The 19,500-nt window shown below is 43.3% G+C and overlaps 1 protein-coding gene across 1 annotated transcript in view; it reads left to right on the forward strand.

Annotated features, from left to right (window-relative positions):
* The first annotated feature begins 9,407 nt into the window (after positions 1–9,407).
* Positions 9,408–19,500, forward strand: part of cdh22 (cadherin 22) — a 75,697-nt gene continuing 65,604 nt past the window's right edge. The window contains exon 1 of the mRNA XM_028405674.1: positions 9,408–9,638. Within this exon, the coding sequence (XP_028261475.1) occupies positions 9,408–9,638 (231 nt within the window). The remainder of the gene's footprint in view (positions 9,639–19,500) is intronic.

A 19,500-nucleotide genomic window follows, 5' to 3' on the forward strand; every position in this document is an offset into this window, starting at 1 on the left:
TCCAGCTGAGCTGTTAGTGACTGTCATGTTTGAACTCGGTCCCCTACCTTCCCCAGTTAAGAGGAGCTGAATACTAACTCGGTGCTTTTATCTTTCAGTCTGATAGAGACGAATGCACTGGTTTTGCTTGCCAGAGGAACTCTCCTGACATACAGGGATGCAACAAAGTCACTCATACAGACTTTAAAGCCTAGAGACGTTGAACCACACTGTATCTACATTAGCTTATGTTTTAGTGCCTTCTGAGCACCATGAATGTCACTTGGCGGTTGTGGTTCGGCATAATGAAGCTGAAGGTGTAGAGTAAGAGTGGAAAACACAGGGTTAATCTTAGGTAAGGATCACGGTTTGGGTTAAAATGCCTGATTTGTAATATTAGAAATAAAATGCAGCTTTTCGCAGCACAAATTTTTGCTACCATGGTAACAGCGAAACGAAACACACAGGCATCCCAAGAAGAACTGGCACCAGGTGAAAGGGAGACACACACTAAATACACAGGGAGCGGGGAAGACAATGAGGCACAGGTGAGGGGATGGAGGAGCAGGGCTGTGTTCGAAATCACTCACTCACTCCCTACCCCCATATGGGGAGTTCAATGTAGGGCACCATACAGTCAACTCATTTTTAAAAAGCATTTTCAGACATTTCGGACTCTACCTCCCTCATTTTCTGTCGCCGTCAATGGCATAGTGACCATCGGATGGACACTTTTCAAGATGCATTGTGGGATACATTGAGGGCCCTATATGTGGTCTATAACTTCTCACTAAGAATTCAGTGCATGTCAAAATAAAACAGGAAATACAAGACAAAACAACAAACCCCCCCCGTGAACCGAGGCAATGTCGAGGTAATGTTTAGATTGGCCACCATCTTTATTTTCTTCATCAGGCTGTAGAGTTGCAGCTTTTATTAAACACAGCACAGAAGTGTGTTGTATCTACGGCCCTTATAATGAGTCCACAGACAGAGGTGGTGGAAAGATGAACCCAACTCCTCTTCGAAACGTTATCTTCCCACAAAATGGCTGTTATCACTGTGTTATCATAACACTTTACATGTCATCTAATGGCCATGATCAACTGTTATCATCACATTAACTGGCTGTTATTGCTCATTATTTTCATAAATTGTTAGCAATGTGCTATAATACCATTACACGCCTGTTATCGCCCAGCTGTTTACATCCTAATGGTGATTATCAGTTGCATTATCATCACAGGAGTCTCAGTACACAACTGACTATATGAAAAACATGCAGCAAGGGTTAATAGGTTAATAATGCACCTTCCGGGCTGCTAGTAGACACAACAGGGCCCTGCTTCACATTTTGGCCACTGATAATGGCCCTTCAATGGGTTGACACGTCTCATGTCACCTGGGGGAATATGCTCTATCTTTCTATGGTGTGGACAGATAATAGATGTACAAATCCATTTAAGACATGTCACTGCCAAAGATATGACAACATGCTTCACATGTGGTTGTAGATTCCTGCTACAGCTAATACAGTAACATGGGAGAAACGCCAGGAGATGTAATGGTGAAATGATGCTGTTAGAGCGCTCTCCTCATCTGTCCTGCCAGTACATTAAGCCATGCGATGAGCTGTTGTCAGCTACCTGTTTTGCCAGCTTTTGTTGCAGCCATGGAGTCAGTGTTTGCAGTAATTGTCAGTTAAAATGGGTCTGCTTGATCTGCTTCGCTCTGAAGCCACTGACAAATGGGACAAATCACCACAGAGAGAGTGATTCATCTTTTTCAACCCAAGTTAAAAAGGTGTTCCACTGAAAAAAAAGAACAAGAAGCAGCAGCAGACACTGTATTTTTTCACTCAGTAATTCACAGTACTCATATGAGCACTCCACACAGCTCTCTGAAGTGGCATCTAATCTGATTGGTCAGGGCAGCCACGAAAAAGAGAGGAGAGGAGGCTAATGGCAGAGCGGAGAGGCAACGATAACAAGCTTATCACAGAAAGGGGGAAAAAAGTGGGCAAAACTTGTTTTGAAGAAAATAACCCACTGACCGTTCGGCTGGCTTGTCAGCCTCATTCTGGCACTTGTCAACAGGTTGCACCAGCAGCCACAAAAAAGCTCCCTTTCTGTGCATGGATGCTGTAATCTGTTCATTTATTGCCCTCAAATATGACTTTTTATCGCAAATTTACAAGAAAGACCGTTTGTTTTTGCTCTAAACTAGTGATTTTTTACTTTTATATTCCTTATATTTTAATTTACCAAATATTCATCAAGACAAATGTAACAGTGCTAATTGTGAAAGTCTCAGCTTTCATATGACACCTTGTTTGTTTGTGTGACTTGATAGCTAGCAATAACCATGTGGCAAGTGGCTAAACTTTGATCTGAGAATTTTTTATTGATGATTGATAATTGATTTGCATGGTGTTGAAGTTATGTTTGATGTGTGTGAATATGACTTATATGTGCTTGTAGTAGTAGTTTCTCCTGTTTAATTTGATATCTGTGCAATATGATTATTTTTTTACATGGTTAGTAAAAATGCAAAAGCCCCCAAAAATTGGGGGCTGAAAGGGTTAAAGGTAGGGTAGGAGATTTTGAAAACTCAGTGAGAGTCAGCCAGATTTCCAAAGTAAACACACGCCCCTTTCTCTCGGAGCTCACCCCGAAGCCACGCCTCCAATCACATGGACGCGCATTACCTGAAGACGAGCTGCGGTCTGTGACTTCGGCCATCGTGCACGTACCTCTCTGGTGCGTGCAAAACAGGAAGAGAGTGACAGCCAATACTCCACGCAGGGTCCACCCGGAGGATTGGCTGATGTTTTTACGTGTTTGTACGTAGAGAAGGTTGCTTCAACCTTCAACCTAGAGAAGGTTGCTTCAACCTTCTCTACGTATGATGACCTGGATGACTGAGAATCTTCATCAACTGATGTTTTTAGCGTTTTATAGCTTCCACAGATGATTCATATTCTTCGTTTTAATGCGAAACTGCCAAACTAATTGGTTGCTATCGGATTGTAAAGAGAAGTTCCACTAATTTAACAAAAAGTGCATCAGAATGAAATCTCCTACCCTAGCTTTAATATGTCAGTTTGTGAGCTATACGATGCACACTTTGACTAAATCTGCTCTGTAATGCTCCATTTTCTATCGTAGCAACCAAAACAGGAGGATCAGAGGCTTATTTTTTTGACAAACAGAAGACTAAAGGATATAAGCCACTCTGGCTGGGTCCTTAATCACATGCAATGCACACGCACACACAGGCCTACGTTACATGTTAGCCTGAGTGTGTGTGTGTGTGTGTGTGTGTGGGAGTGCATGTCACAGAGACGGAGAGGCCTGTCTGCCGGTCGTTGGCCCTGTGCCTATCAGTATGCGGTGATCAGTCTTGCCTGGCTGTCGTCCGTCCGCTGCCAGCTGTCAAAGGGCTTGCTCTGGGCATGCCCACTGATGAGAGGCTGCAGCCATGCTCTAGAATCAATCCAGCACTCTAATAGGTCACGAATGGCTGCACAGTGTTTGCCAATAGCTTTGGAACTGGAGAACGAGTAGAGGAAGCGATAGAGAAAAGGCAGAGTGAAGGATAGATATGTCAGCCATATTGTTATGATCATCAATAGCAGTTTTTTTAGTGACCACTACTAATTGACAGGGGAACCTCGAAGCCACCAACATAAATCTCTCTTCCTCCCTCCAACTCATTAGAGTTACCCACTTTTAGCTCTAATTACAAGTAAATGTGTACACACTTAATGAAATCCCCTCAGAGCAGAAGGAAAGGAAGATTCATGGAGGAGTTTACATGTTGTTTTTAGATGCCAAGCTGCTGGTGCTCAGCAAATGTTTCCGTTTGCAGAGCAACTCGTGAGCCACTGGTGCACGCAGAAATATATATTTGATACAAATGCTCTCTAATTAAACACATTCAGACTGCTCGCCATCCCGCTAAGTCGTCTACTGTATAAGGGAACAGAGAGAGAGAGAGAGAGTGCAGATAGGCAAAAAGGAATTCATTCCTGCCTCCCGATGCTGTTTGCCTTTGAGGCACAGTGGAATAAACAGTATGTTTTTTATTTCTTTGAAGTTATCACTCCACAGCTCAAACATATCTAAGTGTAAACTTGAAAAGACTTTTTTTCCACTAGTTTAACTCTTTTTTTTCTAATTAACTTTCATTAAATTTGCCAGTATCGCACCAGATTGTACCGAAATCACAGAAATGAACAGGGTCCTACACCACACCACCATCTGCTTCAGCAGGCCGATGTTCTGACACCTGCTCGTTTTCTGTCAGAGTTCAGACTGCGTTAAAGACTCCCAAAAGATAAGAGCGCTGTGGGGGTGTTTCTACATGTGGAAAATAGAGAAAGAGGCAGAAAGGCCAGTTTTACCTACATGCTGAGGCATGCACTACAATTTATACTGCAGCAATCATGACGCATAGCGCTGAGACAACCTGTATGGAGCCAAGTCTGTGTTAGGTGAAAGGCTGGAGTTGATGGTGGCACAAACAGTATGGACCCACCGTGTTTTCTCTTGTTGGTGAGTTTTGTTTTCATCCTTGGTGTGGGTTCACCTTTACTATATCCTTGTTCATTCATAATCATGCATTGTTCCCCTTGGTTTGGGTTTCTGTTTATTCCTGTGTTCGGTTATTATTATTTTCCTTGTAGCTGTAGGGTTGGTGTTTTGGTTCTTAGTGGTTCTTGTTGTCCTTTGTGGTGTTTGTCCATGCTGTGCTTCCTGTTTTACTTTGAAAGTCCTGTCTTCCTTGTGTTTTACTCAAGCGGAAACCTTTGGGGCTCAGACTTGAAGCCAACTTGTCATTCACGCTGCAACCACTGGGTGCTGGCTCCAGCAGCGAGTCATTTCCCATAGACTCCCATGTTAAAATGGCCGACTTCACAGCAGAAATGAACATGTTTACAGCCTGGTACAAAAAAACACACACTGGTCTCAAATGATAGGCTCTCTTCTAGTGTCAATTGTACAGGGGGTGAATTTTTTCTCACTGGTTTTAATTATATTCAGACTTAAAATTAAGCATAATTATGGGCGTTGCCGCTTTGAGCGAAAGACAGCTGCCGTATCACAGCAGGAGTCGCCATATTGGCAGTGGTCAGAGCGACCCAGAGCCTCCCACCAAGCCTCAAAACAGGTGATGTCATGGAAGCTCTGTCCATAGTTTTTACTGTCAATGGTTTGTTTCCCGGCAGTTTTGATGCCCTGCCCCGCCCTGATTGTGTTCACCTGTGTCTTGTTGGAATCTTCGTTTGCTACCCTTTGTCAGAATCCTTGAGTGTTACCATGTCAGTCAGTTTGTTTCCCTGCTACCTTTCGTGCCACTCTAAGCCTTACCAGCCTTCGCTCTCGAACCTCGTTTTTTCCCTGTGTGATGACTCATTCTAAGCCTTGTACTTAGATACTTTCTTCATGTATGTTGTGGTAACATTTGTGACGCTATGCCATGCCTTGTTTTTGGTATCTTGTTGTGACCACTGCCTGTTGCCTTTGCACTTGTGTCCTCATCCCCAAACCCTGACAAAGATTCGTTGACACAGTGAGACAACAGCATGTTTAAAGAACTGTCCCCTTCATATTACGCTTCTTTACAGTCAGTGAAAATGCTAGCATTGTGGCTAACAGGAGGGTTCTCTCCTATCAGTAAATCAACCGCTTTAGAGACGAAGCATGAAAGAATGAGTCTGTCTGTTGATGTAAAAACCATCACTGCATCCAGTGGCAGTACAGACATGACTTTCAGCTTGGTGATTATGGTAGCTACTGTCGAACCTCCACACCAATCCACGCAGTGACATCACTGCCTTCTCTAGGGCAAGGTGGCGCTATAGATGTTACAAAATATGCAAATAAAAATTCAGTGATTTGAATCCTGCTTCATCGTCAGTGTTAAACCTGCGTCCATCTTTTCATTATGTTAACTACACTCAGGGGTTCATTTTCTCTTTAACATCACAGTGGGTGTGGCCTGGCCGCAGAGGGACAAGACTATGCCTCAGCAGACAGTAATAATTTTGTGTCATCCTCCCTGCCAGCCAGCAGAGATCAACCATTACTCTCCGCAGGGGCAAGCGATGGATTTTAGAGAGGGTTATAGGGCATAGTCAGACAAGCTCGGTCACATTCTGCCTCAGTGCTGTCTGAGCAAAGTCCCATCTGAGGAGAATGCTGGAAAATAGGCCTATCACTGCCAACAACTGCTCTCCTACTGTTAGTGGACGCTGACAGCCACACATGTAGTGCCAAGGCTGACAGTGCAACACTGGTGTGCTGTGCCAATCAGTCCAGGGCACAAAGGGAGAGAGTCTATCAGCGTCGAGAGACGAAGTTACCCTGCAGTGCTGAATAATTTCTCTGGAATTCAGCGGTTTGTGTTGTGCAGGGGGGGAATGTTAAGGGTCAGAGCAGCCATTTTATTTGTCTTGTCTTATTTGTGGGCAGGCACCAGCACAAAGGTTTTGCAGCTGAGGCAGTAAAAAGTTTCAAAACATATATATATATATATATATATATATATATATATATATATATATATATATATATATATATGTTATATATGTTCCTATTCTGAACAACAGATTTTGTCCTGCTAATAATCAGATTACACCACAAAAAGCCTCTGTTTATGGAGGTTGACCTCGTAGTTTGATCTAAAATTAAATATTTCTCAGTCTAAATGAACAATTAATCATAATAAACCAGCTCTCTTTCAGTAAATGACATTAATAAGACTGAATGGGATGCAATTAAAAGTTTAAAGCTTTCAGAAAAATACATTCACCTCATCCTGATGTTTTCTGCTGTGCCTCCATGAAGTAGACATATTATTAAAAATATACAAATTCTGTAACTGTATAATGTATTAGGGGTGCTGCCTGTGATGCCTTTTTATTGATTAGTCCAATACTGTCTTCAGCTTATCATTAATTATCTGATAAACTAAAGTTAGTCCTTTCAGGCTCAGCTGTTCATTGTATTTACAGCAATAATGCTAAAATGCTAATGCTAAGATGGTGATGATACGATTAGTCGTGTCATGGGCCGCATCCCATCAAGTGTTGTTAAATAACACAGAGGGTTTTCTGTGTGCGTTGTGTTTGTGGTGGCTCGAGGAATCCTGGGATAACTTGAGTCGATGGAAGAGAAAGCAGCTTTTGAAGGAGCCTTTGAAACAGGACAGCCTTGTTGTGCTGCCGTCAGACAATCAATCTGGAATGCTACCTTGAAAGATGCAGCCCCTGAACTGTGACGCAGCTTCTATACTTAATACCACGGCGCGTTAGCACACTGGCATTAGCAAATCAGAGCTGTGTCTAAGGACAACATCACAGAGCTCTGATATTTCTGCTTCTTTTACATTTCTGAACCAGCAGCATAGAAAAACAGTAATTGTAAAAGTGTTATGCTCGGCTGCTGGATTTACTGCAGCTCATCAATGCGTTGTATGTGAAATCGCTCACATAGTTCTACCATTAATGACACAAACTGGTCCGAGGCGTTCAGGTTGTTGTTTGCTCTGGAGATTGAACACCCTCAGAGCAGCTGCTTTCCAATACCACGGACATTGCCTTGACCAACAGTCTGCGAAGGAATTATTTCCGGAAGCTCCAAGCTCGCTCGTGGGCAGGAGGGGAGTGAGATTAGAAGTCCTCTCTCCCAGCCAGCAGAAATACAATATGTTAACCCATCTGCTGGCCTGCGGAGCATTTCCTCAGCTGGTGTTGCAATCTTCCTTCCTAGAGGTTGTGAGGCCAGAGACACACTAAATGTTATTGTTTCTCCTCTTTTTTTTTGTCATCCCGCTTTTTGTTCTGAATGTTTCAAAGAGACCATTAATCACTCCCACAGCCACACACAGCACCGCACAGTCTGTTTCATTCCCTCTTCTGGTCTTTCATTTTTCAGTGCTTTCCTTTTTTTTCCGCCCTCAGACCGCTCTCTCTCTCTCTCTCTTTCTGCTCTGTCAGCTCTGTCTTCCTGTATAACCTCTGTGCGTGTTTCACAGCAGCCGAGCACCGTGTCCGCTGCTCCCCAATGTTTGTCTGAAGTATTAGGGGGTTGTTGCCTCATTGGAGAGAATTAATTGATTAATACTTTTATCCAATTAGTGTTCCCTCATGCAATTAATCAGCTGGCTGAGGTTAGGGCCGCTCCATCAGTGGGACGAATAGCAGACAGATGCTTCAGGTCTGCTGTGTGATGAACAATGACCTCTCTCTCTCTCTCTCTCTCTGTCTTGCTCACTCCTTACTATTTTCCACACACCTGGTCCTTTCTGTCCTGTGTTCACCACTCTGCCATCACTCTCCACCTCATAGCACATTGTTAGAATTCTTGCTGAACACAAGAATTGCAGTTCCCACCCGATAATCCCAACAAAACACACACGATGTGTCTCAGAAACTCAGAGGTGAAATAAGGGCAGCATTTGCCCCTCATTCATTATTTATGCACAGTTATTAAATTCATCATTCATCAATAACATCATGGGATGTTAACAGGAAGTAAATGCTGAAAAATGAGTTGTGTTCTTCTTCAAGTCCACATTACAGCCTTGATTACAACAACCCTCTCCTCTGTTTTTGCAGGTCTGTCCTTTTCCTGCCGTAATGGTGGACCAAAAAAGAAACTCTAGGACCTTTTGAAGAATGAACTTTCCAAACCAATGGATTGTTTTGAAGGGCAAAGCCATCAAAGATCAAGCATAATCACCAACAGTAAAATCAGCTGGCCTTTTCTCGGTTCAAAGTTTCTGCTTCAGGAGGTAAAACTCGCCGTGACTTTTCAAAGAACCGGACTGCAGAAGAGTTTTCTCATTGGGAAAGTTTAATCGAAGCATTTTTTTTTGGACAGCTTAGTATTAAACCATCTGGACCTCTGGAGGTGACAATGGCTGGATGTGAAACAGGAAGCACAGCAAGCAGGAAAAATGACCAAGCTGAGAATGGATGGAGACCGTCACTGCCACTCCCTGTGTCCCTGTTTCATTCCTCCTCTGATCAGTGAGGCGGTCCAGTAAAAACTGTTGTTTTTGTTGCTTTCAAAGACATTTTTCAGAGTTTCTTTAGGTCATACTTTGGAAACATACTCTGTACTCTGAAGAATCAGAATGACTAAGCGTGTTCTAATACAAACAGGTGCTCTCCAGGTGGTGCAAATCCAATACGCTCCATGACCTGCCCCGTATTCAGCAGATAACTTCAGATTGATATCTGATCCCATGGATTAACTTTCAAGTTCTTCCTACAAAGACCTTTTTAAATTTGCCCTGGCGGAGTTGTATTTGGTTTAAACTAAAATCTCCTTCTGTCTGCATGTACAGTGTCTCTTTACATTACATGTAGACGCAGTAAGGATTTCTTTTTTTTCTGTTTTCCTTTTTTTTAATTAAGAATGGCTCCTTTTTGGACAACAGGAGCTTGGACACTCTTGGCAGCTCTAGGCCTGTTTAGCTGCTGCAGATTGGCCTGGTGTGAGGCCTCGAGGACTAGTAGTACACAGTCAGCAGAGAGCAGAGAGGAGCAGGGAGCCTCGTCACTGGAGCGGGTAAAGAGAGGATGGGTGTGGAACCAGTTCTTCGTGGTGGAGGAGTACACGGGCACAGAGCCTCTGTATGTTGGAAAGGTAAGAAATCTTAATATCTCTGAATTTTTGCTTTTAAACGAATGTGACACCAAAATATCTGGCTGCTATGTTGGAAAAAAGGCGCCATCTTGGAGCCATAACAGACAGTTAATGTGAAGATAGCAGTTGATCTTGGCCATTATATATTATTATACATATTTAATGGCATGATAACACAATGATAACAGCCATTGACTGAGAAGATAACACCCACCACTTCTGTCTGCAGAGTTTATTAGTCCACACTGTTTGATACTATTACAGCCTTATAGGAACCTACTCTGAGTGAGGGTCTGTTCTGTTTAAGGCAAAGCTAATCCCAGCTCTGCAGCCTGGTAAACCAAGCTATGATGATAACGAAGGGAACATTACTCAAGTATCAGTCTATACTGAAAATCACCTTATGAGATGACACAATGACTATTGGAACACAGTCTGAACACAGACCAGCATGATAAAAAGAAGCTGACCATGGCCATACATGAGTGCTTTCAGTGTTTATTTGGTTCTGTGTACGATCCGCTAACATGGAGGAGGTGGGGTTTATGACCTATACTGCAGCCAGCCTCCAGGGGGCGATCCAGATGTTTTGGTCTCACTTCAAGGGAGCTGTTATGTTGTCCATCTTCATTAAAAATCTACGGTTAAGACAGTAAGAAGGTTCCTGGTTCGATTCTGTGTGGAGTTTGCATGTTCTCCCTGTGCCTGCGTGGGTTCTCTCCGGGTACTCCAGCTTCCTCCCACAATCAAAAGACGAGCTAGGTTAACTGGTGACTCTAAATTGCCCGTAGGTTTGAGTGTGAGTGTGGATGGTTGTTTGTCTGTGTGTTGCCACCCAAAGCTAGCCGGGATAGGCTCCAGCCCCCTGTGACCCTGCACTGCAGGACGAAGTGGGTTAATGGAAGATTAATGGATGGATGGTTAAGAAGTCACTTAACTCCAAACATTTCCTTTGACAAATTTAGAGTGAAATAAGTGTTTTTGTTGTGAGGCTGAGGACATGCAGACTTTGTTTTTAATGCGCCGTCCAGATTAGTTCCTGCAAAGCAAACACTGTTCTGCTTGAGGAGCAGAGTAAAGATAACACACAAACACAGACATGCAGCAACACAAATAGGCCTTCAAGGGCGGACGTGTATTTATGTACGAATGTTCTGTTTGAGGGGCCTAACACAGAGTGACATGACACAAGGCAATCATATAAGAGAGTATATATATATATATAAACCCTGCAGCAAAACATCCTTCAGGTTTGCGCTAGTTAGCTTAGCATTTTCAGTCACTTGCTTTTAGTAACCCATGAAGAACTCCTCAGGCTACAATACGACATGTTGACCTGCCCAGAGTCGGCTAATGCCTAATGATAGACGGGCTGACATCACAGAAACTTTTACACACAGAGGGAGCACTGACAGCACCTCATAAAAAAACTAATTATCCAGTTCACACAAAAGAGCGAGTTGTTACAGTCATCAGGATACAGTCATGATTTGAATGTTGCTTTAGTTCTTTAAAGGCATTTGTGAATGGTGTAATTATGCACCTCTTTTAATCAGCAGCCACAAATGTGTTGCTCTGTGCTCCTTGGCATTTGTATTGTAGGAAAAAATATGCAAATTGGTCAAAATTGTTGCCAAGATTTCTTCATTCAGAGCCGCTGAATCTCTGATGAGACACTGAAAACTTGTAACCAGCAACAATTGCATCGCTGCTGCTTCTATTCTCTTTTCCAGTTTCTTGAGTTGACGTCGAGGTTCAGATTTGACAGGGTTTGAGAGGTAAAGATCGAGTCACGGTGGTTTTCTCTGCTACTCTACTCTACTGCTCAATAAGCAGTAAACAAGGCAAAGAAAAGAAGTGGGCCTATAAAACATTCAAGCTCTGAACACACCGTGTCACCATCAGGATGTCCAAATGTGTTTTTTTTTACACAGTGCAGCACTTTTTCCATCAACATTGTTTTGTGTGTTTTGTTTTTTTTTTTAACTGAAGTAAGAACGGCGTGCCTCATCTGACCTCGTGCAGCAGAGGAGAAGCTGGAGAACAGTGTTTTATCCGTGGTTTGGCAGCTCATGTGCAACGTGGGAGTCACTTTAATTTCACTCCTACATCCTGCTTCTTTTTTTTTCGAACTAAAAACACCGGCTCCATTGTCCTCTGATCCGCTCTTCATAACAGCTTGTAGCCCACTGGCTTATAGCTCATAAAAAGCTTTCTGAGAGTGAACCACTTGAACACCTTGTAGTGAAGCAGCTCCACTATACATTTTTTGACTTTACAAAGACAGGGCTCATTCAGGGTTAGGTAGTTATTTGAAGTTATTCTAATTCTTCTTAAAATAATTACCGTATTGTCCAGAGAGAAACGCCCCTGACTGAAGGACAAGATGGTTTGTTCTTGACATAGGCTTTTTGAAGACCAGATCTTTTAATAAGAAAAATCAATCTAATAAAAGATGTCATACTACACTGTCACCTCACAGCAAGTAGGTTCCTGGTTTGAATCTGGCTGTGCAGAGTTCTCCCTTTGCCTGTGTGGGTGTTCTCTTTGTACTCTGGCTGGTCTTTGGTTCCTCACATACCAAAGATGAGCATGTGAGGTTTGGAGAGTGTGAGTGTGAATGCTGGTTTGTTTCTGTATGTTGGCCCCCACTGATGGACTGGCGACCCATCCAGGGTGCACCCCGCCTCTCACCCAGTGACAGCTGGGCCAGGCTCCACACCTCCTGTGACCCTGTTGTACAGGACTAAGCTGGTTTGGAAAATAGATGAATGGATTTTTCATGTGTATCATATTTTAATTTTACTTGAAAGTGTGGTAAATAATATGGTAAATACACTTGATGGCATATCATAAAAATAATGTATGGTCCTATCTATCTACATTTTTAACAGTTAGAATCATATAGTGAAGAGGTTTGCTGTCTTCTAACTGCTTCTGAACCACTCAGTTTTTAGAACCATCGCTCGCCATCATGGAGTGGGCGGGTTCAGTCCTGAGGGCGCGCTCATTTCGTGCACACTTTTCCTATTGACATGTGTATTATTGAAATGTAACAGCCCAGACCTTGACACCATTTTTTTTTTAAGATGTAAGATCATAAGAAGAACATAATAGCCTTCCACCAAATCTGCAGAATAAACCCTGAATCATACACTGAAATCAGAACAAAGACACAAAAACTCCGGAGCCACTTCAGCACAGTGAGGTAACAGTATGAGCTCAAAGGGTGAGTTTTTGTATTAAAAACCATATTGTGCAGAGAACATAAGTACTTCTAGGGATTATTGCAGCCTTACCTTGCTGCCTTACCTTGCTGCCTTGCTACCTTGCTGCCTTACCTTGCTGCCTTGCTGCCTACCAGAGGATCTACAGTAAGTCCAGCTCCTCTGCTGTCGGTAATGTTCCTCCTCCGGGGCACGTATACTTTCATTGAGGAGCAAGGTCACAGAGCAGATGTGTCACACACAAGCTGCCGCAACTTCATTCTTACATAAGACATTAGCAGTATATTTTATTATCCAACGGCAATTATACTAAACAAAACTAACTGCAGACATGCAGCAGATGTTCCCCCCTCTCTGTGCCTAGATTGTTTTTTAATCTATCAGCAGCTCAACAAGCTTGAAAGTCATGGAGACACCATGTGTACCTTGCAGCTCCTCAGTTCTGGGAACTATTGTTGTTACAACCCCTAGCTAACAAACACGAGCATGTCTGTCCACAGCTCTGATACAGCCCATGCAGAACAAGAGGCCTAAATTCAAAACCAAAGGAACGCCTCAGCATAGCACTAGCTAAAACGAGTACTACCGCTTACATTAAATCACTTAGTAATACAGCAGGTAAAGAAACAAGAGGCACACAGACAGTCTGCATACTGCAATGCAGCCGCCTTGAAGGGACGCCGATGCTGATTGGTCCTGACGACAGGTGTGGTCCAGCCAGTCAGCGGGTGCCGGGGCGGTTGTCGTCAGCACGCCGACGTAAGGGGGGTGGGTCCATACAAACAACAGAGGGGTGAAAACATACACAAAACCCCAAAAATAACTAAAAAGTCCCGGGGCTGTAACAGTTGTGGTGATGGCAGCCTCAGCAGCGTCCTTCTCTTTGACGTCGAGGACAAAGTCTTGACACCAGAAATGTGATCACTGTTATTGTTTTTTTTCTAATATAATGACACGTAATGAGTAAATGTCAGATCAGATCTGTGTACGCTTGTGAATGTTTTTTTTTCCTTCTTCTCGTTCATCAGCTGTTTCTGAAATGAACCTCTGTGAGCTGATGAGAGTGGACAGCATGTACGATTCGATTGGCTTACACAGAGCCTGATATGAAAGACGGAAGATTAATGCCGACAGAATGAGACTCAGCGACGAGACGCACACATCAATCATGTGATCCCCTTGTTTCTAATCATTTAGACATGGCAATTGACCAGCTAATATTATATATTGATCTCTCTATCCTTACAAATGAATGGAGATGTTCTCCGCTGTGTTTCAGAGTCCTCATGCTTTGACCGCTCTTTGTCTGACTGTGATGCGTTCCTGCTGCCTGTCTTGTCTCCAGGGAGACACACACACACACACACACTGAGTGACACTGAGTGATGCATGTGAACGTGAATGAAGGAAGAAGGGTCGAGTGCAAAGGGAGAAGAAGAAGCCTTATACTCTGACTTCATTTCAGGACAGGGTGCCAGGAAGGCAGAGGACTGATATAAAAGAGCTTAAAGGAGAGGGAGGGAGAGGGGAGGAGGGTGACACAGCAGGGGAGAGAGGAGAGATGATTTTATTAATAAAATGATCTAACGTTATTGCATTTCATGTGGCTGCAGCAGTGGCCATTGCTGTCACTGCTGTTAATGGTGGGAGTGAGTGTGTGTGTGTGATGAGCTCTGCTGGACTTTTGGTATCAACACTTTAATTTGAGCCATAGAGGATTAAAGCCCAGCGGTGTGTGCCTCTGGATAATTGCAACAAGCTTTTTTTTTTCATATTACTTTATCCCGACTCAGCAAAACTTGCCAAGTTTGCCCCGTCTCACTCCAGCCGGTGAAATCTAAATGGTCTCTTCTCACGTGACATTCATCTGGCTGGGTTTGATCAGTGCGTTTACAAAATGAATACTTGTTGACTTGAAGTGTGTTATTCTGTGCCGGAACTTTGTTGTGATGAAAGAAAAGGAATCGGGGACACACAGAGAAAGTGTGTGTGTGTGTGTGTGTGTGTGTGTGTGTGTGTGTGTGTAGGACACAAAAGTGAACACAGATAATCCTTAATAGCTGCTGTTAAAGGAGGCAGAAATGACACATTCTTCCTGTCCTCTGCCATGTTTCCACACACACACTCACACAATGGATGGTGTCAAAATACACCATCCATTGTGTGAGTGTGTGTGTGTGTGTGTGATGCTTTTATATACCTGCAACAACATGAGTGTGTAGTCCAGGCGTTTTGTGTAGGGTTTCAGAGATGTGTTGTGATCTGTATGCCTGTATCTGGCACGGCCTTTCTTATTCTGTCTCAGCATGGACAGTGAAGAAGTGCCTGTACGGTCCATGTCCAAGGAGCCTTTTTGTCCCATTTTACCTCTCCAAGCCAAATGAAGCAGATGGGCTTTTTTCTGTTCACCACAGTGTCTTGCTGAAGAATATCAGGTTGATTTATGGTGTTCCATATTGTGTGGTTCAGGTTTTGGCTGTTGCAGATTTGGTGGAGATTCAGCACAGTCATCTTTATTATTTGTTTTCTTGAAGTTTAAATAGGAGACGTGTTCAGTGTTTGTGGACCATGGACCATGGACAGAGTGAATCAGACAACAGAGCAGAGTCTCCTTGCTAGAATTATCTAAGCTATAATTAGTCACATCTATATGTCCAAATCTAACCACATCACAAGGCTGCCATCAAAGAGATGTTCAACAATTAAAGGTCACACTAGTGCAGCAGCATGTGTGAAAGAGGCCTCCTGTTATTAAGCTGATGTGTGAACACAGCACAGTGGTCTGCTGGATTTACAAGGAGCCGATGAGTCTTAACGATGTTGATGCTGAAATGTGCAGTTTGACTGCATTAGACTGTTTTTCTGGTGGCCTGTATTGCTCTGCACTCTTTTGTTGTCCATTGAAGACTCAGTGTTAACACAAATAACCGTCATTATTCTTGACGTGTCTTCCATTTTTTATGGTTTCCCGCTGCGCCACTTTGAGTCCCCGTGGGAGGCGTCATCAGTCACCATGTTGGCAGCGTCATAGTCTACCATAAACTTCACATACCATCACTCATCGGTCACTCAAAGAGACCAATAATTATCAGAAATGTTGAGTCCTGATTGAAAACAGTAGGCTCCACCCTGTGCAGTTCTTGTATCAGTTGGACATTGAGAGGTCTCTGAGGATTGACTCAGTTTTGAAAATGGTCACCAGAGGATCTGCAGCTTTTGACAGGTCTGCCTGAGACGCCTGGATCTCACAGTGTCCCACTGCGAGCTGCATGGGGCTGCACTGGACGACTTTAACCAGAGTCCCTTACATATAAAATGTGAGTTTATATGTAAGGGAAGTAGTGGTAGTCTGAGAGATATTGATTTATTTGGTCGCTGTGTGACTCTCAGCCCCAATGGTGGGAAGCGATCGGTGGGACTGGCCGATGACATGTAATGACCCCCCGCGCTGTAGCCCTCAGTTCCTGTAACCCTTTCATTGTAACAAATAAAACTCCTTCCATCTGCAACAAGCTTCTCTGCCATTGTCTGAACCACCAGGGCTGGTAATGACTCCAGCTTTAGCCAGGAGCTAGCTGAACACTGGAACATTCCGGCCACAGCTTACATGTACTGTCACAGCACGTTATTATACCGTCACACTAACAGGACGCCTCTCTCTGCCTCTCTCACAGATTCTACCCAGTTCCATTCAGCGCCATCACCCCCTCATTTTCCTCTTTTCTTCACTCTTCTGCCTTCTGCTCCCCCTTCTCATCTCTGGCTCCTCTTCCCTCCCGTAGCTGTCTCCACCTAGGCTGTCTGATACAGTCACCTTGTTAACACTTTGAAGCTGTTAAGATCAGAGCGCCTGACAGGTTGCAGTGAAATGTGGCAGGCCTGCTCCTGATTACACAGACTTAAATATAAGACAGCCAATTTGCTCCTACTTTGAACCCCTCAATAAGCTAAAGATTCAGTGAAGCCCACGTTCTGCTATCTCCACTGCGAAATGTGAAATCCTGCGCCCCAACAAACGCCTCGTGCTTCTATTCTTCTCTCCTCTGCGTTACATCCATGAATGTATTTAGGCTGCGTTTTGTGCTTAATTTACAAACTCAAAAGAGCTGACGGCCGGATACGAAGGAAACTTTGCGTCACCGCACGTGAGTCATATGTCATCCCCCTTCAGTAGATTAGCCCTTAGTGACAGCCCGACACTTTGTTATGACCCAGAGGTGATTCTGACAGGGCATCAGCAGCCTCCCTCTCCCCTGAGTCACCCCACAGTCCTCCACTGTAGACCCTGAGGCGTGCTGACGACTGCGTGCATCCAGTTCAACTTAAAGCCAGACACTGAATCATTATAACTGTTTAGCTGCTGTGACAAATTCACACTTTTTATTTCATCAAAGGACGGACTGGGATCATTTATGCTTTTATATTGTCACACTGAGAGTTACTGGTTGTGATGTATACCATTGTATACTCTGTGATAGTGAATAACAATCATTTCAGTTGTTTCAATAAAATGATCATAATAGAGCTCACCATAACACAGGATCAGTGCCCTCGGAGCTTTCTTCTCATCAATGGGACAGTCCCATTTTGGGGGGATGGAAGACAGTGACACCCAAAGTGTGTCCTGCTTACTGTCAGAGAAACCCTGCATAGGAATGGAAGCAGGACTTGTTGATCTTCATCCAGGACACACATGTGTATGTCCACATTCGGCTTGTGCATCCATTGTGTGTCCATTTTAACTAGCTTTTTTAGCTGTGACAGAAATAGAGATAAACGTCTCTGCAGACTGTGATAGTCCAGAACCAAATGATCCACAGCCTGGTACCAGTCTGTGGCCTGGCTTTGGGACCACTGCTCCTCTATTTGTCTGCTTTGGTTTTTTTTGTTTTTGTTATGGAATGTTTATATCATGAACTGCTGGAAATACTTCACAGTCAGAGGTGGTGTTCCTCAGGGCTCCTGCCCTCAGCATTTGGTTGATGGCAGGAAATGCCAGACTTTTGGGCTTTTATTCTGTCCTTCCAAATTTCACTATATGGTCAACAAATAGTGGGCTTGCTTAGATAAACCACACACTATGCAACGGCACGGTTGCTGGAGCATGACAGCTGATTTAAAGTAAACATTTTTTGCATATTTTAGTGAACATTTGTGCAAAAGTCCTGCTACAGGACAGTCTGTTTGCAGCTATAACATGGATGCACTTCATGTGTTAGACTGCTGAGGAATACCAACACCAAAAATATTATTTTTAGGAAAAGTCTGATCTCCTTTCTTAGGTTTTGATGATGTTTATTTGTGATGCACACAACAGAAATAAGAAATAATGACATTGTCTGAATCTAAAAATATGTATGCTGTGACTCAGAGGCTTATGAATTTTAAGCAAATTGGGCACTTGGGGTTTCAAACTATAGCTTATTCCTTAATTGCCTTTCTCAGCTGTGAGGTGTGTTTTTATTACAGCAGTATGAACCATATATTTTTTTTATTTTGTCTCATCCACACCCCCCTCGGAGGGAGGTCTGACATAATGACACATGAAGTTTGAAGACACAAAGTCTTCATAAAAGGTGTTGTAAAAACTGCTGTAATGAGAAGAATCTGACTGATATAACACACACTGATTCCTCAAAATCACTGTAACTGTGATTAAATGGAGGCTTCCCACCTTCCCACACTGAACAGTTTATCTGCACACACACCCCAGCCTGCTGGGCCCATCTAAAAAAAAAAAAAAAAAAAAAACACCTGTTCTGAGAGAAGTCTTGGCCCCTTCCGCATTGAACGGTGGTTTTGTTTTGTAGTTTTCTCAAAGACTGGGATAAGCCGTGGCGGTCAGCATGATTTCAGTCTCTAACAATGGACTCCTCTGACGACCCATTTTCACTGTGAGAGGAAAAGACTCTCAAACTGCACACCTTACGTTTCCTGCACCGTAATCCACTTCTCTAACAACTGCATGATGCTCCAGACACTCATCTGGCAGTGAATTAAATTTCCACTCTTGCTGTGGGTGTTATGTTTTTCTCCATATAGTGAAAATGGGTCACTTATAGAATCTCGTGCTACTGACTGAACTCAAGCTGACCTCCACTTTATTTACTGTTTATAATAACCTGACTATGAGATTAGGATTAAGATTTACTTTAGTAATCCCCTAGGGAAATTTAAGTTAGTAGCAGCAAATATCAAAAACAATAAATACAATATATACAGGGAAAAAAAAGATTTACTTCTGTAAGGTTACCGTACATAAGAGCATAATGTAGAGGACAAAATGCTCAAGAAGATACATAAGAGATTGTTTTTTCATCTCATGAATCCATCAGACACGTTTGCAGTCCTGGTTATTTTTTGCTAAGCGAGTAACGTCCTGGCTCTGACCTTTAGTTTTCAGAGAACAACTTAGCTAAGCGTAGTGTGTGTGTTTGTGTGTGTGTGTGTGTGTGTTTTTTTTTAAGCTGCCAACTTGAATCAGTCCAGTGAGGATAGACTGACAGAAGGATGGGTATAGCCAGCCTGAGGGGGGGAGAAATAGCATCATCCCAGCAGAATGATGAACTCACTGTGTGTGTGTGTGTGTGTGTGTAAGCATGCACGGTAGTTACGTAGGTGTGTGTGCATCGGTG

Source organism: Parambassis ranga, chromosome 5 (genome assembly GCF_900634625.1).
Source record: "Parambassis ranga chromosome 5, fParRan2.1, whole genome shotgun sequence".
Classification (NCBI taxonomy): domain Eukaryota; kingdom Metazoa; phylum Chordata; class Actinopteri; family Ambassidae; genus Parambassis; species Parambassis ranga.